At 38.5% G+C, this 22,067-nt stretch overlaps 1 protein-coding gene across 1 annotated transcript; it reads left to right on the plus strand.

The window, feature by feature from the left end:
• The first annotated feature begins 17,711 nt into the window (after nt 1-17,711).
• Nucleotides 17,712-20,840, plus strand: LOC119798927. Its single transcript, XM_038308594.1, has 2 exons — nt 17,712-18,697; nt 20,508-20,840. Exons 1-2 carry the CDS (start codon nt 17,879-17,881, stop codon nt 20,838-20,840), a joined length of 1,152 nt encoding a protein of 383 aa, XP_038164522.1. The 5' UTR covers nt 17,712-17,878.
• Nucleotides 20,841-22,067: the final 1,227 nt, after the last annotated feature.

The raw sequence follows: 22,067 nt of genomic DNA on the forward strand, positions 1-22,067 counted from the left end.
CATCACATGCAACGTTCTTTAGCATTTCTTTAACAGTCACAACTATTTATTCCCTACACAAAACATTTTGAAAACAATCTTTTTAATTTCTAAAGCTTAAAAAACATTTTAAAAAATTACCGAACCGTGGGTATAAAACTGCTGGTCACTCTGGTCCGCTCAACGTCAGACTTTTTTTTTTTTTTTTTCTCACTAACTCTGTAAACAGGCCACACAGGGAGGCTTAAATGTATAATGTTATCACCTCAAACGATTTCAAAACGTACTTTTGAAGAACAACAGCAGCAGAAAAGGGAATGTTTAACTTAACACTGTGAGCGCTGTCTTGAATCAAGCTGCGGCCGCGGGACATTCTGGGGAAGCGGTCAGTCTGAAGAACCCACAAGTCTGCTCTGATGCATGCTTGATAAAGAGGGCGGGGCGAGAACAACAGGATTTAGTGCGTTCTCGATCTGGCGTTCTCGAGAATTGGAACGGTACTCGGGCTGAGGCTGATGACGTGTCACGAGTACACGAGCACACGAGAACGCTCAAGAACGCATATTAAGAAACAGCCATTATGTTATGTTTTAGCAGGTAAGAAGGAGAGAGGTGAGAGAAAAAAGGAAGAAAAAATAGACATTTCTACTATTTAATTTTTGGCTGGTAACATTTTTATCCCAGTCCTCTAATCTTGTATGTAAACGCCACATTTATTTTTCAGATGAAATTGTTTCTCGATAATAATCTTTAAGCCTTTTATGAACAACTTTATTCAAAAAGTTAACTATGACTCTTTAGATGAAAAGTTCTGCTGTTTGTTTCTGAGCTGAGTTTAGTGAAGCATCTTCTGAAGCTCTGTGAAGGTCCAAATGTGGACCTAGAGAGCTGAGATCAGAGGCTGCAGAGATGTTCTGGTGATCAGGGTGGTAGAAGAAGATGGTCCTGATGACTGCAGGACCTTTGATCAGCTAATAATGTAGATCAGCTTCAGAACCACCTCAGAGAATCCTCATATCAACGTCTGGTTCTTCTAGAGACTGAACCGGTTCTGCTCAGCAGCATCATGGCGTATCTGAGTTACATTGTTACCAAAGATTCCAGTCTGGTCTCATTCAGTGGCATTGATGCTGCAGGAGAAACACTCCATGATCACATCCCCCCTCTTCCACCTGCAGAACCTTCATTCTTGAACCAGTTCACAGTCTGAGCTTCTGCAATACCAGTTTTTAAGAAACCTCTATGAAGTCAGCATTTAATAAAAACATCAATAACAGTTGCAATTGGACGAATAGCTATGTTTAGTAAAAACATCTTGATTGTTGTGCATCTTGAAACTCTTAGTACTTCTGTAGTGAATTAAATACTGCACTCAAGAATAGAATGTAGTGGGTAAATGTTTTACAATAAATACATTTATGTTATAAAGGCCAAAGTGTGTGCTCCAATATGGATAAAAATAGAGCAATGTGTGTAAGGCCTTCTGCAGCTGAGCGCTTTGAAGTTTGAAGATAAGAGCAGGAGGGAAAAAGACAGGTAGTGGAAGGGGGACAGAGGTTTTGGACTGGATCCAAAGCTTAGATGCTGTGTAGAGAGCCCAAAAATGAGGCCTTTTAATGAGTCATACGCATTGAGAATGTATTATTTTGACATATCAAGGTTGCACCATGAAGCTGAACTATAGTATGATATATTGTGTTGTCATATCAAAGTAATACAACAAAGTCATACCGCGCTGTGTTTTAATGAAATTTTGAGCATCAAAAGTTATGCTGAATGATTTAATGAAATGTTATGAAACATAAGTCACACTGGATAAAACGTTGTTTTGACATATTAATGATCAAGGTTATAATGAGTTTTGATTTAACTGCAATATATGTCACCATGACCTGCAAACAGATGTCACCATGACCTGTAAAGAAAGGCTTTGATAGATCAGAGAAAGGCTTTAATTAAATATATAAAAATATGGTTTGGAGGTGGGTCTTCCACCGGTAAGATGAAAGAGCCCCGAGCCCCAGGAGTGAATATAAGCGGGACTGTCTCTGTATGTAACTTCAGATGTTTTCGGTATGCATCTCGGGTGGTTGATCTGTGTTTTGCAATAAACCACTCTGGACCGTGACCCAGCTGCCTCTGCCTGTTTTTTGCTCATTGTTTGAAGACTTTTCAACTGCTTTTTAAGAACTTTGAATTTTTACAAGACTTAGCATAAAATTTTAAGTTGTTGGGAGGACATTTCCACGACACTTCAGATACCAACAGACATTTATAACACATCTTCATCGGCTTATCTGTTTTTTATGCTTAAAGTAGTAGGGAAATGCTGTATCAAGAACTGTTCTAATAAACAGAGGAGTTGGTGTAGAAAAACATTGTTTACTCAAACTTAAGGTACAATCATTCACCAAATTCGGCATCTTATGGTTTGAAAACTGTTGTCGGAAAATGTTTATCTCTCTTCTATTTTATATTAATTTATCCTATTTACTCACTATAAAAGTTTTCACTCAGTCTGTTTCTCTCTCAAGGCCACATCAATCCCTGCAGGATGGTTGTTTGTAGACCAGACATAGCTTCTTCTCATAACAAATCAGGTTCTTTCTCAAGGTTTATTCATAAGATGTTACTGGTAACCTAAGTGTGTGTAATTTGTTATGACTCTGACTGCTTTCCATTGTTGTAAGTAGGGGGGAACAAACGCTGCTCTAGCAGAACAGAGCAGAATGCTGTGCCATAAGGGCTTCATGATGAACTGTTCTCTCTTTGCAAAGATATGAATAAATGTGCCGACTGAGTGAAATCCATCTATCTCCGTTTATTTAACTAGGATGAATAGTTGAATTCTTTTTTCCCACAACAATAACGTAAATCTATTCATAGAAATATTGAGGCTCACCATTAAACTGATAACTATTCCAGTCTAAAACATCAATGTACAGAAAACGGGTGGTAATACAATAACTACAATGTTCAGAGCAGCGCAAAAATAGTGTGAAAAATACAGTAGAAACATACTGAAGATTTGCTATGTAGTGCAAGTATGATTTTATGAGTGTGATGCAGAGTCTCGATTTGTGACTTGATTAGAGTTTTTTGAACAGTTCAGCAGTCTGATGGCGGTGTGGAAAAAGCTGCTACAGAGCTGCTGGTCCTGGATTGAATGCTGTGAAGCCTCTTCCCAGAGGGCTGCAGGCAGAACAGTCCATGGTGGGGGGTGAGAGGTCATTGATGATGTTACGGGCTCAGGACATGCAGCGCTGGAATTAATTGTCTTTAATGGAGGAAAGAGGAGCCCCCATGATCCTCTCTGCTGTTCTAACCTTCTTCCAGTCTGAGGCGCTGCTGCCTCCACACCAGGGAAGTGTTGGCCTAGTGGTTTGAGCAGTGCGTTTGAGCTCTGAGAAGGTTGCAAGTACCCGGTCCAATCCCGTCAGGCCTACCTTATATGCTCTCCGCCCACTGCTCCTCAAGAGGATTGGTTAAATGCAGAGAGTTAATTTCCCATTTATGGGACAATGAAGGGATTTACACAGTAGACAGTTGGTCAGAACGCTCTCTATGGTGCTTCTGTAGAAGGTGGGGAGGATGTGTGGGGGCAGGTGGGCTCTCCTCATCATCCGCAGGAAGAACAAGTGCTTTTGACCAGTGAGGTGGTGTTTCCAGTCCAGGTGAGGGTGTCTGTGATGTGCACCCCCAGGAATTTGGTGCTGTTGACCACCTCTACAGCTGAGCTGTTGATGACCAGTGGAACGTGGTTAGGCCGGTTCTAACTGAAGTCCAAGATGATCTCCATCTTCTCCACCTTCAGGATCAGGCTGTTATCTTTGCACCAGTCAACCAGCTGCTCCACCTCCTCTCTGTAGTCCAGGTTGTTGTCGTCTCTGATGAACATCCTCTGAGATGCTGAGCGGCTTGGAAAAAATACAGTATTTTACAGTAACTAGTGTCCAGTGCCATGATGCATCAGCTGATGAATGATCGTCTTTGAATTGACCTTACATTTATTTTAGCTGTAACAGAATTAGGGCTGCAACTAACGATTATTTTAAAAATCGATGAATCGGCCGATTATTTTTTTGATTAATCGATGAATCGGACAAAAAATATTTTTTATATTAACCTCTTTATTCCAAAATAAACATTTTAGACAGAACAAACAAGCACACAAGTACAGGTTGCTCATTAACTGTACTGGTGCAATGTGAAAAATAAATGTTTGTGTTAAAACTACGCAAACTTACATGAGAAATGTAGCTGTACATCCACAAAATATAGGGTACTTTGTTTCAAAAGCGCAAAAAAATTTATTTTTGTTTTTTAAAGCCCCTAAGGGGTTCAAACAATAGGTCCCCCCCATTTCAACAAATGAGTTTTTTATAGACTAGAAGAGTTCTGCCTTTTAAGACAGGAAAGTATAGCAGTTAAAGTTGCTACTTGAGAAAATACTTAACCATAGAGATAAAAATAGCCCTGAGATTCAAATTCTAAATTGTATTTGGAATAAAAATGAGAGAACTAGGGGTGCTAAAAAACACATCCTCCAAAGACAGATATTTACATGGGAATGTGGCAGATAATTAATTGACATATTACTGATCTTGCTGGATTTTATTCTGCTTTACGTCCATAAATTGCAGGATCTTTACTTTATCTTTGCCAGAAGATTTAAACTTTAAAAGCCTTGCCCTCATAATTTGCAAGTTAATTTATTTATAAAGAAAATATAAACGCTTCTTAAGCTAATTCAAATGAAATTAAAAGTAAAATAAGTAGCCAACCTTATCACTGCCTGTAACCTACTAACAAGGTAAGGAAAGCATCAGATGAGCTACCTGAGAAACTAACGTTACGTTTCCCCACTTTAAAACCAAACAAACTTGGTCGCTCACCCTTCTGATCAGCTCTCTTCTCTGCCATCGAAGGCTCCAACGTGTTTCCTTTCCTTTTCAGGTGCTGCATCATAACAGTGGTGCTTCCGTGCCATGTTAATTTGTTTTTACAAAAGTTGCCTGTTACGACTTTTTTCACTTTACAAAGCGCAGGCTATTTTAATTATTGTGATCAATTTGCGCCGTCAATCCCAGCGCATGCACGCTTCATTTGAAGTCTGGACGCTGAGAGTAAACATCCTGCGGCTCTGACTGCAGCGCTGAGAGGGACTCCTGCGGGAGAGGGGTTGGGATGGTGGAGGCGCCCCACGGCAATGATGACGACGACGGCGGCGGATGACGCATTAATCGCGCGACACAACTAATCGATGTTGAAATTCGTTGCCAACACTTTTAAAAGTTGATTTTTATCGATTTTATCGATTCGTTGTTGCAGCCCTAAACAGAATGCATTTGAAGGGTGGGTGTTATACTGAAGCTGCATGGGATTAATGGTGTTCTGACAGCTCAGAGATCAGGAGGATCATTCAGACTGATCACTTCTTGTATTCATTTGATGTCATGGTAGCCTCAGTTTCCAGCTTTATTGGAGGCCAAACATTATTGAATTAAACCAGATGAAATTAGCTTTCTGTGTTTTATTTCCATGTGTTACCAAGTCCTCTGCACTCCAGAGGGGAACGTAATTAATATGCAGTTATTGGGATGCAGGCTGTTAAATGTCATTAATGTGTAACTTGCAGATTTATGCACCCTGCAATCCTTTTCCTCCATATTTGGTATCTTTTTGTTCGAGCCACCATGTTTGACTTTTCATTGAGATTTTTTCCCCTTTTTATTTTTATAAGTTTAGTTTTTGTTCCTCACTGGAGAAGTACAGCACTCTCCCACCTTCTGCCTGAACTGCTCCTTTATATGTGCATGTTCAGATTCACGATCATTTAAAGCTGGATTCAGTTATCGAGTTGATATCCAGCTTAATGGTACCACTGATCCTGATTGCTATAATTTTGAATTGGTTAAACTGGATAGACGGGGAGTAATCCTGATTCGTTGAGCTTGGTTTGTGGTACAGGCCTCAGATTTTTCAATCTGCTGGATGATCAGATCTAGTTAGTTTTTCTTTCCTTGTTTTTGTCCTGCACTGACTGCCCAGAAGTGATGCCACTTGTGACTCGTTGGTTTGACACGGAGAATTTAACTATTTAGGGACGTGAACCAGAGCTGCTGCTATGGAACCTCTTTTGTTTGGTCACGAGGTGGAACCGGTTTGAAAACAGGTTCAGGAATCGGAACAGGCTCAGAGCCGCGTTGGTGAAAGAGGCCTAACAGTCGGTCACAGCAAGTGATCATTGATCAGAGCAGGAAGTGATGAGCTGATGGTTCTGATAGAGACGTAGAAATGATCTGAGAAAGTCCTGCTAAGGTGAGTGAAGGTGTCTGTTCACCAGAGAGGATGGGAGGAAAAAGCTCAGCAGCTGCACACTGCTGCTCAGCAGCATCCAGACTCTGAGCATCTGCATCTTCTCTCTGTTACCTTCAGATCTTCAACTTTATTTACAATCAGTCAATGAAGTGATGAAGATCTGCTGCTTTCTCTAAAGCTCATCTTCCTCTTTGTTCTCTCAGCCCATCAGGTGGAGGTGGAGGAGGGGGCGGAGTCTGTCCTGCTGCCATTCAAGACAACATCACCTGAGGAGCTGGGAGAGGTCAGAGTGATGTGGACAGACCTTGGTAGAAACAGGAAGGTCCATGTGTATGAGACGGGTTCTGATCAGCCTCATGATCAGTCCAATGAAACCAGAACCAAGATGAACAACGATGCTCTGAAAACTGGAGACTTCAGTCTTATTCTGAAGAAGCCAACAATGGAGGACAGTGGAAATTACATATGTAGAGTCAAGAAGGACGACAAGCTGCTGAGACAGAAAACAGTTTATCTCACAGTCAAAGGTTTGTCTCTCCTTCCATCAGTGTCTCTGTGTCCTTCTGCCTTGTTTCTAACAGTGTTCTGATGGTTTTGTCTTCTCAGCAAAAACAGGTTCATTCCAGAACCATCCAGCGGACATCAGAAGCAGCTCCACTAATCAGACTCCTCTTCTGGCTGAACAAGCAGTCTGATCAGTTCATTGATCCGTCTTTGATGACTGAAGGTTCTGGGTGATGAAGAGAGACACAGATTGAACATCTGAACCCAGTTGGACCCAGAACTCTGATCCAGAACCAGCCTGAACTTCCTGAGGCACAACCTCTCCATCATTATTTACCATCCACGTGTAAAATCTGAAAACTGTTTCCTTAAAGTTCATCGTTTGGAGCTTCAGAGCAAAGAAAATGTAAAAAATATTTATTTCCTTCAGGGTTTATTTCAGATCCAGTTTTCCTGATCCTCCATAAACCAGTTAGAACTGGTCCTGATGTGTCTGATTGTCCAGCAGAGAGAGATGCTTCCAGTCCTTCATTCTGATCCAGCTGATCAACAGCAGCTCACATCTTCAATCATCAGTCAGCCATTAGCCCAGCCTCTGAACTGATAGCAGGCTTTTCTACATCTGTTACCTTATCAGGGATTTTACATTTTCCTTTATGTCTCATTAACTTTAATGTTTCACTATTTTCCTCTGATGCTCTGATATCTCTGATCTTCTTCTCTGCTCTGATCCTGCAGCAAAATCCCTGATTCCTCAGACTTTCTATTCACACTCAGTGTTACTGTTACTATGTGCCACTCTCTGCTCCTCTTCATCCTCTCCTCTTCCTCCTCTCTACTCCTCTCTGCTCCTCTTCATCCTCTCTCCCCTCTGCTCCTCCTCTCTTCTCTATCCAGCCATTGTAATGGTGTTACATGTTATCTCAAACATATCTGCTTATTTTCATGCAGCTCATTTCTAACCTGCTTTTATTGCAGCTTCAGATCCTTTAAAACTATTAAAGGAAAAGTAAATAAACTAACATTAATAAACGCTGTAATTCATCATTTAATCATCTATAAAGGCAGAAATATCCAGGATATAAACCTATATATGTGTTCCAGTTTTTATCCAGTGCAAAATGTTAATAAAAGTCAATTATTGTTTTCAGTTATTCTTTGAATTACATCATTTTAACTCTGCAGCCAGTTTGAATTGTTTTCTATTGCTTGTTTTGACTGAATATTTTCTCCTGAATGTATTTTGTGCTTCTAAAATATGTGCCATTTGCTGTGATTCAATGTGTGACATAAAAACATGTTGGAGCAAAAACAAATAAACATTTTTTACTTTAAAGCAAAAGATTCTTTCATTAAGTTTTTACATCAACTGATTTCTGTTTTGTTTTACTTTGTAGTTAAATTGTCAACTGATTTAAAATGAGAATCTTTTTTTATTAAATCATAGTGGAACCGGTCAATTTTCCACCTGCTTTAGTCATGGCCCACAGAACCACATAATGTGGAATAAAACCAACAACCTGCAGAGAAAACCTCAGCAGCTGCAGGAATGAGAATCTAAACAAAGGATTATTAAAATAACATTGACCTTATTTAACAGGGAACGATTTGGTTTCTGGACAAACAACCACAAATTACTTCTGATGGTCGTTAAGTTGCTAATATGTTAAATTAACTGTTCTGAACCTTTATGTTATATATTCCTTTGTCAAAATCATTCCCAAAGTTTTATTTCACCTAATTCAATCATGTCTGAGTGAGGAAATCTGAGAAACATTATGCCCACTTTCTACTCTGCTCATAGATGAAATGAAGTGGCATTCAGCAGCTAATCTACACACAAACACATAGGATAAATATATATATATATATAGTGTGACAATTCTTTTACAGTTGGTGTCTAAGTTGTAGAAATGTGTTTTTTAGCTGCAAGAAATCCTGATTTCTTAAAGAAGATCCTAATAACTAGAAGTGGCCTGATATGGAAAACTTTATGAAATAACCAGAACCCAGAAGCATCACAGTGAACAAGAGTCTTTCTGCTGAGATGGATTTTTATGTGTTACTTCTTAACAAATAAATACCTTAGAGGGATTGTTCAATATTTAAAAGTATGGTATAGAACCTCAAAAACAGAAGATAAAACATTTTTGGATTTCTTTGGCATCTTTGGCCCTAAAGGAACCAGTTAGACCAGCAGCTGTACCTCCTGGTTCTGGTCGGAGCACTAAATTAAAGTTCTGAAACAAGGATCCAGTTAGATTTCTGAAACAGTGGGTAGAAAGATCACATTGATTATTAACGCAGTAGTGGAGGATGTTCTTTTTCCAGGTGGATCATCTAAATAATCATTCTGGTGATATGTTTACGTCAGGCTCGTCTCAGTTCGCTATCATCTGTGGTGAGCTACGGGTTCAGACAATCATTGAAGCTCACCTTTCTCACCATGGTTCTTTGAAAAGTGTCTGAAGTGTAAGAGAAGAGAAATATGGAGGACCAAACCTGCCATAAAATTACATGCAGAAATAAAGGAAGTACTTAATCTTATAAATTTCTTGATAAAGTAGATAATATGAATTTGAGTGCCATTAAATGTGACAAAATAATAAAAGTAAGATATTTCTTCAACAATTGAACAATTATTCATCTAAAAATATATATTTTAACTTCCACTTTTTAAACTTTTCTTCTTGCATTTATGCTGACTTATTTTTAACCCACTTATTTTCTGTTTTACATTTTCTTAAAATCTTTATTTGGTGTTTGTGTGTTTATTAATAAAAATAGATATTAAAGATTTGAAATGGAAAAATAAAAGGGCTAACTTTTGAAGACGATGGAGTGCTATGATCCAGCACTGAGTTTGATCATGAGATCAATTGACTCCAAATCAGTGTTGGACCCTCCCGGAAGCGGGTACAGGGTTGTGCATGTGCATCTTTTTTAAAGTGGAGAGTGCAGGTATTTAAAAAAATTCACAAACATCCTCCACCATACCTTTAATATGTTTTAGCACAGGTAAATCACAAAGTTCTTCACAGAATAAATATATGTAGCATATAAAGACCAGAGGATCTAAACAAAAAAAAAAAAGAAAAAACAGCAGCTAACATAAAGAACCATGAAATCTGTTTTCATGGAACATTTTTTTCTTCTTCAACCTCTAATATGTCTAATGGACCTAATGAATGATTTTCTTAGTTGCTATAGTTTCCATACGCATTAACAGCAGCATTCTTCTTCATCCTTCATCTTCCTCACTTTTGCAGCTGTGATGCTGTTTCTGTCTGACACATTCTCCTGTTTGTTTGTTTTTTTCATTTCTACGTTAAAATCTCTAATTCCTGTGGTGTGAAATAGGCACTACCTGTTGCCTGTTGTCATGGTGACTCATCAAATCTGTGCTCCACTAATAATGGCTTTTCATAATTGTTATCTATGTAGAATTTAGAGTTCAGGATTTGAGTTTGTGAATCCTACCCCAGTACAGCTGGTGTAAAACTGATTGACCCAGCCTGACAGGAGGTTATCATCCTTTTCTTTTGTTTAAATCCTTAGCTAGTTTTATTAAAGCCTAACAGTAAGAAGCATGTTCAGTTTCATTTCAGATGTGTATGTTTCTGTGACCTTGAAGGAAATTCAAAGTCAATGAAACCAATAATAAAAATTTAAATTAGATAATTCAGCTTCTATTGCTATCGATTAATTGAGTTATGTCTGGTCTACTCTCAAAACATCCAACTGCGACGTTTCAGCTTTTATCTATTTATACTAGGATCACTGATGGTGGTGATGATAAACATACAGCTTCCTTACATCTATAATTGGGTAGAAACTACCTCCTTTATGCGGATATCATGTAAGTGCAACATGGAGTTAAATTTAAATTCAATTAGAAATATTTCTTTCATTTAATCAGCCTTAGATTTCCAAAGAACAAACATTGTAATTATACAGAATCAATTTGTAACTGATTTATACATAATTACAACATCCCGACAAAGATGCTTTAAATATAACTAACCAACCTGCAATATATATATAGTGACAATATCATTTATAATGTAATTACTGATGGCTCCTCTGCTTTACAGGAGAAACGTCTTCTTCATGCATCTAGATGGAGCTGCAATGTCTTACTAGCCCAGGTCCCGTGAGTCTACGGTTGCCAACTCCCTGAAAACAAAAGGGACACCTCGTGTGAGCCAGCTGACCCAATTGCCTTTACCCCTGCTGGGGTTTGCCCCATTTTGTTTGTGAAATGATTTTTTTAACTATTTGATTCAAATCTGCATTGAATTAGATGCTTATTTGTGAGTGACATGAACACATGGAAAACAAATTATTATCCAGCTATTTACTTTAATACAAAATAACAAAGTTTGCTGAATAAAATAGGTATATTAAGCATAAGCCTGTCCTGCTTGACTCCAAACTGTAAACTTGTGAACATATTTTTGTCATGAATGCAATGATTGTAGGCTAGAGATGTAAAACACAACAAAAAATCATTAGCTCAATGCTACATTATGTGGCGATAGCCTACTTTTTCCACTTGTATTTTAGGAGCTCTTGCAGAAGTGAGGAGTTGTTTATCTGAGTGCTGCAGAGTAAAGCTGAGTAAACCATCGGCAGCATTTAAATTACTCCATACTGCCCTTTTGTCTCCCGCTGTTTTCTCCGTAACACACTTGGCTCGACCAATGGGATTAGGGGATTCTTGAACGTTACATATATGGTGTCAGCTCATTGGTCACAACGCACTACAGGGCCCGGGAACATTAGACATATATAAAGAGTAGACCTCTTCAAGTTTGCACGGCCAATAGTGCCCGAATCACCCATATATATTCAGTTTTATATATATATATATAAATATATATATATATATATATATATATATATATATATATATATATATATATATATATATATATATATATATATATATATATATATATATATATATATACACTACCGTTTAAAAGTTTGGGGTCACATTGAAATGTCCTTATTTTTGAATGAAAAGCACTGTACTTTTCAATGAAGATACCTTTAAACTAGTCTTAACTTTAAAGAAATACACTCTATAAATTGCTAATGTGGTAAATGACTATTCTAGCTGCAAATGTCTGGTTTTTGGTGCAATATCTACATAGGTGTATAGAGGCCCATTTCCAGCAACTATCACTCCAGTGTTCTAATGGTACAATGTGTTTGCTCATTGGCTCAGAAGGCTAATTGATGATTAGAAAACCCTTGTGCAATCATGTTCACACACAAAAAATTAAGGTCTTTACAGAAGCTACAGAACTGACCTTCCTTTGAGCAGATTGAGTTTCTGGAGCATCACATTTGTGGGGTCAATTAAACGCTCAAAATGGCCAGAAAAAGAAAACTTTCATCTGAAACGCGACAGTCTATTCTTGTTCTTAGAAATGAAGGCTATTCCACGCGAGAAATTGCCAAAAAATTGGAAATTTCCTACAACTATGTGTACTACTCCCTTCAGAAGAGTTTGATTGCAACACCATTTGGCGCAGCTTTGATGATGTGGACCAATAAGGAGTGGTCGATTTTTGAAGCCGCCTCCAGATCGGAATAAAGCCCCAGAATACATCACTGTGGAAGAAAGCTAACATAAACCTCATCCGCCTCTCATCAATCTCACCTGCAAGTCTTTATATTCAAGTCAGATTTTTCTTTGGAATGATTCCTTAACTTGGAAGAATATCAGGCGGTGATGACATGAAGCCTGCGTTTGGAGAAAAGAGGCAAGAACTCCTGTCCACTCCAAAAGTTGTTTTCCCTGTTTGCTTTTTTACCTTTTATGTAAAACATCGGGCCTCTTTGCTTCTCTGCTCTCTTCTGCTGTAGCTTTCAGTGTTTTATTGTGGGACTATTATGACTGTGTAAGAGAGAGAGAGAGAGAGTGCAAACACTGGGAAACGATGATAATGTGGTTCATTAATGTGCACACTCACAAGTTATATTCTTTGGTGCATCCTCGCAAGAAAAAAAACGTGTTTAAAAAACATCAGAATGAGCTCTATTCAAAACATTCACCTAAATATGATCAAACATGAATTTAATTACCTTTTTAAATAAATAGTACACGTAAAATACCAGATTATACCTTCTTAAATGTGTGACATTAACATAACTGTCGTAATTAATGTACAATTTGATAGCAGGTTATTCACCAAACCAATTATTTCACAATGGTCAATATGAGGACTGTCCTCCAGGGTTGCCTCATGCATATACAAACCTAAATTGATTTTAAAGCCTGTTTATAGTTTCTGCATGGCCTTGGACAAACCATGTCTGTTCACACCATCGCCCACTACTGCAAGTATTTTACATGAAAATAACAATCCACCATATCATGTCAAATAAACATGGCTACTTTGCTAACATGTTATGAGTGTCTAGCTCATCAAATCCGGGACTTTGACTTAACATTATAAAACGCAATAAAATTCTGATAATTAGAGCTAATAGAATAAAGTTAGTCAGTGTCGGCCGGCCCATGGGGTGGGGCTCGAGCGTTGCCCTCCCTAGATGTGGAGGGAAAAAGTTATAATTTATATAGAGTCTAAAAGTATAATCAGTGTCAATTGTACTTAATAGTATGTGGCTACATGTAATATGAATTATTAAAACAAAACTTCTACCAATTGACTCTCGTTCAACAGTGCATTTCCACCGACAGAACATATAATTTGTCTTCTTGGGTGCTCATTCAAAGCGCCCCGGAAGTGTAGCAAAATAACCAATTAAATATTGTTGCTAGGGAAAATTAATAAATATTTGGCTAATCAGAATCGCCAAAATGAATGGCTTTGGGGCTCCTGGAATTGTGGCCCCTGCTACAGTGATATAGTTGATGTAGCTAATAGTCAGTCAGGCAGTGAGGTAGAGATTATGGCGATGAGTTCTTTTCCAAACATCAGGATCTGACTGTGCATAGATAAAGACAGCTAGGACTGATTTAATGCAGTTTGTAGAAAAGTCAAAGAAGAATGAACAATCTGGGATTTACATGGAAAATAATATAATATAGTTTATATTTTCTAGGTGTTTGTTAATTTGCGCAGTTGCTCTTAAAAAAACACATTTTCAGAAAATAGTTTTTATATATCAAAAAATTATAAAGCTAATTAAGAGCTTCTCCATTATTAAACTGTTATATTACTTTTTTTTTAGGTTTGTGGCACAATATTGGACCATGCAAAACACAGATTAACCTTCACAAAGCATCAGAAGAGCAAGATTTATGTATAAAAAGAAAACCTGCACATGTTTTGTTTTAATAGTGTTTTTATATATTTTGTTGTTGATGGCATTCATATAAATATACTGGTGTGATAACTTAGCATTGTTATGGATCTATTTTGCAATTATAGCCCCCCCTAGAGAAAACTCCACCAGCTGCCACTGAAATTAGTGTTTAATAAAACCTCTCTGTGTTCACTTGAACAGAGCTGCCCAGTTCACATTATTCTGCTTATAGAATGAGATGAATGCACTGTCTTGTTCTTCTGCTTCAAAGATGTCCAGTGAAAGACAGGCGTGGGCTATCAGAGTTACAGTCCAGGTATTCTGGCATGTTTTGTGGGGGTCGATTTCATTGCTCCATGTTGTAGTTGACGTAATATGTGTTCTAGTTGGTGGTCCACTGGTATTAGCTTATTTCCTGTCAGGATACTGAAGCTTTCTATGACACAAAACGGTAATAAAAATATATGTCCTTGTAACATGAATTAAACACATATTCTAAGATTTTGATGCAACCATTTATTATTTTCCTTTCATGTCCCACTTTTTATTTGGTCCTAATATGTTGGTGGGTTAAAAGCTGTTTCAAGGTGAACACACTTTTTCTCTTCACACTGTTGCCTTACCCTGGTGTTCAGCATTTACAAAAAAAGGTACATTTCGCAAAAAAAAATTGCAACTCTGCACATTAAACCTGCTGGAATGTGAGAGCATTACTCTGATGTAATGCATCAAATTTGAAGACACAATCTCGTGGATCTATTTAATGGACTGTGTGGTGAAACAGTAGTGCTCATAAAGATAACTATCTGAATATAACCCTCTAAATACATATATTTAATTCTGTGAATTAATGACGCCCCTTCATTGACTGGATCCCCATCAAAGCACATGCCATGTTTGTGTTTTTGTCCCCTAATAATGTGTCTTATGGTACTGACTGAGTTCTGTACTTTTCACAAAGAACTACTAAAGAACTGTGCTGACGGAATGAGGAAATGAAACAACCTGAGTGGCTTTAAGGAGGGTGGAGACAGGAGAGTAATTTTTATTTAGAAACTCTTTATATAAAACCGCCATTTTTTTAGACAACTTTCAATATAATTAGGACTGGCAGTTTTAACATGTTAACTTTGTTAAAATATAATGGCAACTATTTTTTGACACACCTTTTTTTTATTCCCACAGCGCTCTCCAGACTGTGTTTCGTTGTTGTTGTTTTTTTTTTTAAAGCTCAGCACTTTCAATAGTTCCAAGAATGCTGGAGTCAGAGGCAAAATTATCAAATTATTATCAACTTATATCCAGACTTTCTGGTTTTTGATTTCGTTTAAAATTGATTTGGATATAATAATTTTCTCATAGACATCCTGAAGCCACTTAGACACTGTAGCGGCGCAGCACAGAAAACAAACATCAGCACTGTAGGGCAGACCGACACATTAGACATCCAAATATATAAAGGCTAATCAATTCTTAATACATTATTTTATTTTAACTTAACACGGCTGAGGCATTATTATGCTGTAGCTCCAACCAGCCCAGTTCACAATTCCATGTCTGATATTCTGTATTTACCTAATAATGTATAGAGTAAAAACCTGTTCTAATTTTTATTTTATTTTTTGCCTGTCCCCTTCCTACATTGGGTAGTCTGTGGATCTCCTCCTGGGTCTCTGAGCCTGTTCTCCTAATGGAGATTGGTTCCCAGCCCCGGGAGGATAATGTATGTATGAGTGAAGAATATGTTTATTGTCTGCCCCTCTGTGTGTCTCCGTTGAGTGCTTGTATATGCCCATATGGGTGTAAGGGTGGGATTGTGTGAAAGTGAAGTTGTTTGTGTCTACTTTTCAGGTTGGGTGTTTGTCTCCCCTGCCTCACCTACTGAACATCCTAGGCCTCCGGTTCACCACTTTTAAATTTTTCTTCTACAAATTTTGGTTATTTTTCTGGCTGTTGATTATGATATGGTTGATTTAAACTGAAGTCTAATTCCTTGTTTTTGAACAAAGTCTTTTTCATAGAAGTTGATCATGTCCTGTGCTTAGACTGATGACATCAGAGGTGTTCTGACCGACCAGGACTGACTGAGGTCTGTTGCTGAGGAAGTCTAGCAGCCAATAGCAGAGGGGTGTATTGAAGCCCAGCTTTTCCAGTTTGCCCATCAGATGCTGTGGGATGATGGTGTTGAAACCTGAACTGAAGTCCAGGAACAGCATCCGCACATGGGCGTTCTTCTCCTCCAGGTGTGCCAGACTCAGGTGGACAGCAGCCTTAACCAGCCTTTTGAAGCACTTCATCATGATGGGAATGCTACAGACCGGTAATCTTTTAGTGAGGTGACCTGAGGCTTCTTTGGGACTGGAATAATGGTGGCAGACTTGAAGCATGCTGGCACTATGGATCGATCCAGCGAGGTGTTAAAAATGTCTGTGAGGACACCAGCCAGCTGATCTGCACACTCCTTATACACCCGTCCAGGTTTGTTATCAGGCCCTGGGGCCTTCCTTGGGTTGACTCTCCTCAAAGTCTTATAGATAAGATAACATTATAAACATAATAAAGTTCATAGATAACATTTCACCAATATAGTAATAGATAAATATGACCATCTCTCTCTCTAAAAAGTGATTACAGCCTATTTTCTGACCCACAAGATTTTTATTTCTGTCTACACTGATTTTGTGTTAGTCGGAGAGATTATATTTTTATCTGATCCTAATCAACAAAGTACATCCGTCACTGAAATAGTACCCAAAAATCTGTTTTTCTCTGCTAAAATGTGATGTCTTTTTGAACAGATGAACAGAATCCAGTGTACTGGTGACCTGTCCATGGTGTTCTCCTCCCTTTCAAGCATAGACTTCTGGATTGAGGCACCATCCCTACTATGACCCTGATGGATCAAGCAGTAAAAGGTGGATGGATTAAATGAAATATTTGCATTGTAAAGATCAGCTCTACTCGTTTTGAATCAACATTACTTTAGTTCCTGCCGTGAATATGGCCTAAAATCAACTTCACATGCTGTCCCTCATTTTTTAACCCTCCCCCACTTTGCGCATCTTAAACACTAACATACCCAACACATGACACCCTCCCTGCTTATTAGAACAAATCCTGTTATCAAACAAGTGTTTTGCTTTACATAACCATGATTACGGAGCCCTAGAGGGGTCATCGCAAAAAGTTTTGCATGTTGAGAGAATGTGCGCTCGTTTTACTACATTGTGCGCTCGTTTAACTATATTGTGCCCTCGTTTTACTAAATCGTGTGCACAATTTACTATATAGTGCTCTCGTTTTACTATAGTGTGAGCTCATTTTACTAAATTGAGCTCTCATTTTAAGCATAGTAAAACGAGGGCACAATTTATAATATAGTGCTCTCGTTTTACTATAGTGTGAGCTCATTTTACTAAATTGAGCTCTCATTTTAAGCATAGTAAAACGAGGGCACAATTTATTAAACGAGTGCACTATTTACTCAAACGAGCGCACGATTTACTAAAACGAGAGCACAATTTAGTGAACATGGTTATAGAACATTGTGTGCACGATCTACTTAAACGTGGCAGCAATATGTAAAACGTGCACTCAATATTGTCTTGGCACATGTAAACATGAGCACGTTATAGTATATTCGAGATCTCGATCTACTAAAACGCACCCACGAGTAATTAAAACGTGCGCTCGAATAAATTGTGTGCACAAAAAGGCTATAGTAATCAATCCAGAAGATAGTGGAAACTCCTGGTCGAATAGATTACATTTCCGTTTCGTAGCCTTTGAGATGGATCTGGTCAGGATATACCATGGTTTGGGCATGGCATATAAGGAAATATTGAGAACTCTAGCCACCCAGCATGGGATGGTTATGAGTTTAAGCACATTAAAAAGGATGCTGAGGGCGAACCGTCTCCGCCGTCGTGAGTATGACGATTTAGGTCATATTATAGAGTTCATTTTGAACGAACTCCAAGGCTCTGGGAGGTTACATGGGTACCGCTGGATGTACTATAAATGTATAGAACATGGTTTGCGCGTGAGAAAAGAAGATGTGCGCATCATTCTCAGCGCAGTTGACCCTGAAAGCGCTCAGTCCCGCCGCAGACGACGACTGAGACGCAGACAATACTTTTCCCGTGGGCCTAATTTCATATGGCACATCGATTCTTATGACAAGCTCAAGCCTTATGGCATATGCATAAATGGTTGCATTGATGGATATAGCAGAAAGATTATTTGGCTCAGGGCCGCCTTTACAAATAGTGATCCATGTGTGGTTGGGGGCTACTATGCAGAGGCGATAGAAAGGATGGGGGGCTATCCCAGACTTTTGCGCACTGACATGGGAACCGAGAATGTGGTCTTGAGAGACATGCAGGTGTACTTGAGACGGAATGATGAAGACAATAGAGCAGGACAATCAAGTTTTTTAACAGGAGAAAGCACTGCTAACCAAAGAATAGAAAGTTGGTGGGGAGTGATGAGAAGACAAGGAATTGAACACTGGATCCAGATGTTTAGCGAGCTGAAGGATGAAGGTCTTTTCACAGGGGACTATCTGGACAAGGCGTTAATCCAGCTGTGTTTCATGGGACCCATTAAGGTAAGTAGGCTAATGAATGCACAGTAATATATTAGATAACCTCTGATATAAATAAAGAGAGGGACGGAATAGCCTAGAGATAGAGAGCATCTTCATTGTTTGTAAAGGAAAGTTTTCACCGTCCGAAGTGATTTTGTTTTACTGCGCATCTTAAATACATATTAAAACTACTTTACTCCCACTGATCACAGCAAATATAGCTGCAAGATTTATATTCTTTAGATGAAAAACGGTTGATGCGGCGCGTCCAGCAGCAAAACTTCAATTTTTCCATCTCTCGCTGCAGCAGCGCGTTCACATCAGCTGTGAGATGGGCACGCATGGAGTCAGATTAACAGCGATTGTGATGAGTGAAAAAAAAACCACCTGGTCTCCTCGCATAGACCTCCCTCAGCCACTCTTTCATCATCTCCTCAATGAGGTGGTCTCAAAAGTCGCAGTTACAACACACATAGGGCGCACCGCACATTTTGAGGGGGAAATATTAGGGTGACTAAACGTCCGTATTTCCCGGGACATATCCGTATTTCACGTCCTGTCCCGGGTTTTTTTTTTTTTGTTTTTTAGAAAGTAAGGAAATGTCCTGATTTCACTGCGCACGACGCTCCGTGTGACGTAATCCCTGAGCCGCGTCAGTGCGGGCAGCCCTGTTCTTAATCAGAGGCTCTGTTCGAAAACCTGGGCTGCATCCTCCAAGGACGCGGTCTACCTAGACTGGATCCTTCGAAGTCCTTGAAAATAAGGAGACTGGAAGAGTTTTGGCTGTAAATTCGAACAGGTCCACCCTTCAGCGGGTTTTACTGCCGTATGCTTTGTTGCTTAGCAACCGTGAAAGGTGACACACAAAGCAGGAAAAGAATGAATACCGAGCTTTTCAAAACTGTTTGTTTATTTATTTATTTTAAAAAAAGTTAAAGTGAACAAAGACTACACTCACAAGAATCCAGAGTGGAATAAAGATTCCAACCACCGGGAGCAGGAACAAATCAAATCAAATGTAATGATAGAAACCTTAGTCAGTTAAATAACCTGCTGCTGTCATTCTGCACATCTCTGATGTTGCTGCTATTTTCAAATATCCATTACTGTAAAAATGTCCATAGTTGCATATTGGTTATTTATTCTCCAGTTTTATATTGTTAAAACACTTTACAGAATTTTATTTTTTATATTTTAACCCTTCCCTATTATGTTATTCTTATACATTTTTCTAAGGTCATTTGTGTGACCATTTTCAATAATCTTTCTGCTGCTGTAAATTTGCCCATTGTGGGACAATAAAGGGCTTTTCTAATCTGTTCTATAAAAGGGGTAGAGAGATATAACTAAATCTAAACAATGTATCTACAAAATGTATCTGCAAAATCTCTAATATTCAACAACAAAAAATACTTAGTTAAGCATATTGTGCAAAACAATAAAAAAATTAAACTCCTATCAGATTTATAGTTCCCACTCTGCAGATTTCTTAGAATCTGTCCTTAAATTACAGCCAAACCCATTTACACAGTAACAGATAAAAACCTTTAGATAAACCAAACATTACCGCCACATATCTGACTCTATAACCATTAAAACAACTAGTAACAAGTAACATTTCCTCTCATCACGGAGCAAATCCCGATGATGAGACATTTGTTCTTTCAATCAAACCCCCCGCTCCAAGGTGTCCTGGTTTTCCCAAATGAAAATATGGTCACCCTAGTTGATGTGCGCCTTATAGTTGTGAAAATACGGCACATTTCTTTCATCCAAACATTTTTCTTGGGATTCTAAATATCACTGACCTATGTATATTTCCTTTTTTCAGGACGAGTTAAACAGCATCATGAACATCTGGAACGCACATCGCATCCGCCCCTCTACAAACGCGAGTGTGCCGTCTGGCATACCTGATCTGATGTATGTGGCATCACATTTGTGGGGAGCTGATGATCTTCTCGTGCCTGTTAATGCAGACGATTTAGCTGTATGTAAGGAAAACTGCACATTCTTAAGTTCTGTTCCATGCGATCCTGAAATATTTGATTTTTGCGCAAATGTGATGTTGGAGAGGGGATTGGAGTTTTCTTCAAACTGTCCACAGGCACAGGAATTGTACATTACTTTGAGGGACTTTGTTCGTCCACTACTAATAGAGTAGGTGGCTGTAGAGAGAGACAAACACATCTCTTTCACCTGTGTTTACAGCAAATCTGAAGAAAATTAGCCTAGGATCTGAATATATTTATTTTGAACACATAATGTATCCCCCAGCTTAAATACAGTAATAAAAAGCACAGTACACATAAGATGACTTCTGCAAAAACAACATTTATTGTTTAAAACGCACTGCTTTTCAGTTGAACAAGTAACAGTTCCTCATCATGACAAGGAATACAGGGCATACTAAATATATAAAGAACCCTGTTAAAAATGTTTGCTCTTAATTGAAAAAAAACATCTGCCCATATGTAAAACATTGTACATGGTTCAGAAAAAAAAAATATTTTTAGGCATAACAAAATAAGATTTGTTGTTTCTTTACTAGACTAAAACCTGTAAATGTGTTATTCACAACTGCTTGTTTTAAACACTTGTGCAAGAACTTAAGAAAGTTGACACCTGTTTTATTCAGGAATGTTTACAAAATGTGTCATTCAAAAATAAAATGTTTTGCACATATTCAGTTTACTTATTATTATTTAACAAATAAATAACCTGAGTTATTTAGTATCAGAACAGCTTACCAACTTGTCACCTTTTTTGAGACATGGCAGTTTTTCATAAAGCTAACCAAACTATTGAGAACTGCAAACTGACATTATGTAGCTGATGAGACAATCTACACTATATCCATTACCCACACAGAACTAGTCAGCACACTATTAAAATCATTCCTGAGGTCTGGGTAATTGTAGTAACCAACAGGCAATTTAAGAATGCACCCACATGTGTGAGCCTGAGGCCTGCGCTGAAAATCAGATGTTTCAGTAAACTCAACCTTAATGGAATGCCCAACCAAATTTGAGCCAGTGCAAAACCTCAGGAAGTTTTGTAAAGTTTGATGGTCAGCTTCCACAATGTAACGTTTCAGATGGCGAGCAACTGCATGCTGTGTTGCGGTCATCACATCTGGGAACTGGAGAAGCTCCTTCACGGCCTTCGAAGTTGGTTTTTTTTGCTCTAACAGTTTATGCAGCTCATCGATCGGGAGAGTGCGGGCTAAGGTATCAACTACGGGGCGCCAGCATTCAATGATGTACATTGGTGCTTGGACTATAGACTTATGACCCATTTGTGAGAGTAATGGGACAAGATTATCTTTATTTGGCACCTGGTGACACTCATGGACATCAAGGAGATCAAGCAGAGTCTCCATTTCGACTGA

The sequence above is a fragment of the Cyprinodon tularosa genome, unplaced genomic scaffold (genome assembly GCF_016077235.1).
Source record: "Cyprinodon tularosa strain WSP-4 unplaced genomic scaffold, ASM1607723v1 ctg641, whole genome shotgun sequence".
NCBI classification, from domain to species: domain Eukaryota; kingdom Metazoa; phylum Chordata; class Actinopteri; order Cyprinodontiformes; family Cyprinodontidae; genus Cyprinodon; species Cyprinodon tularosa.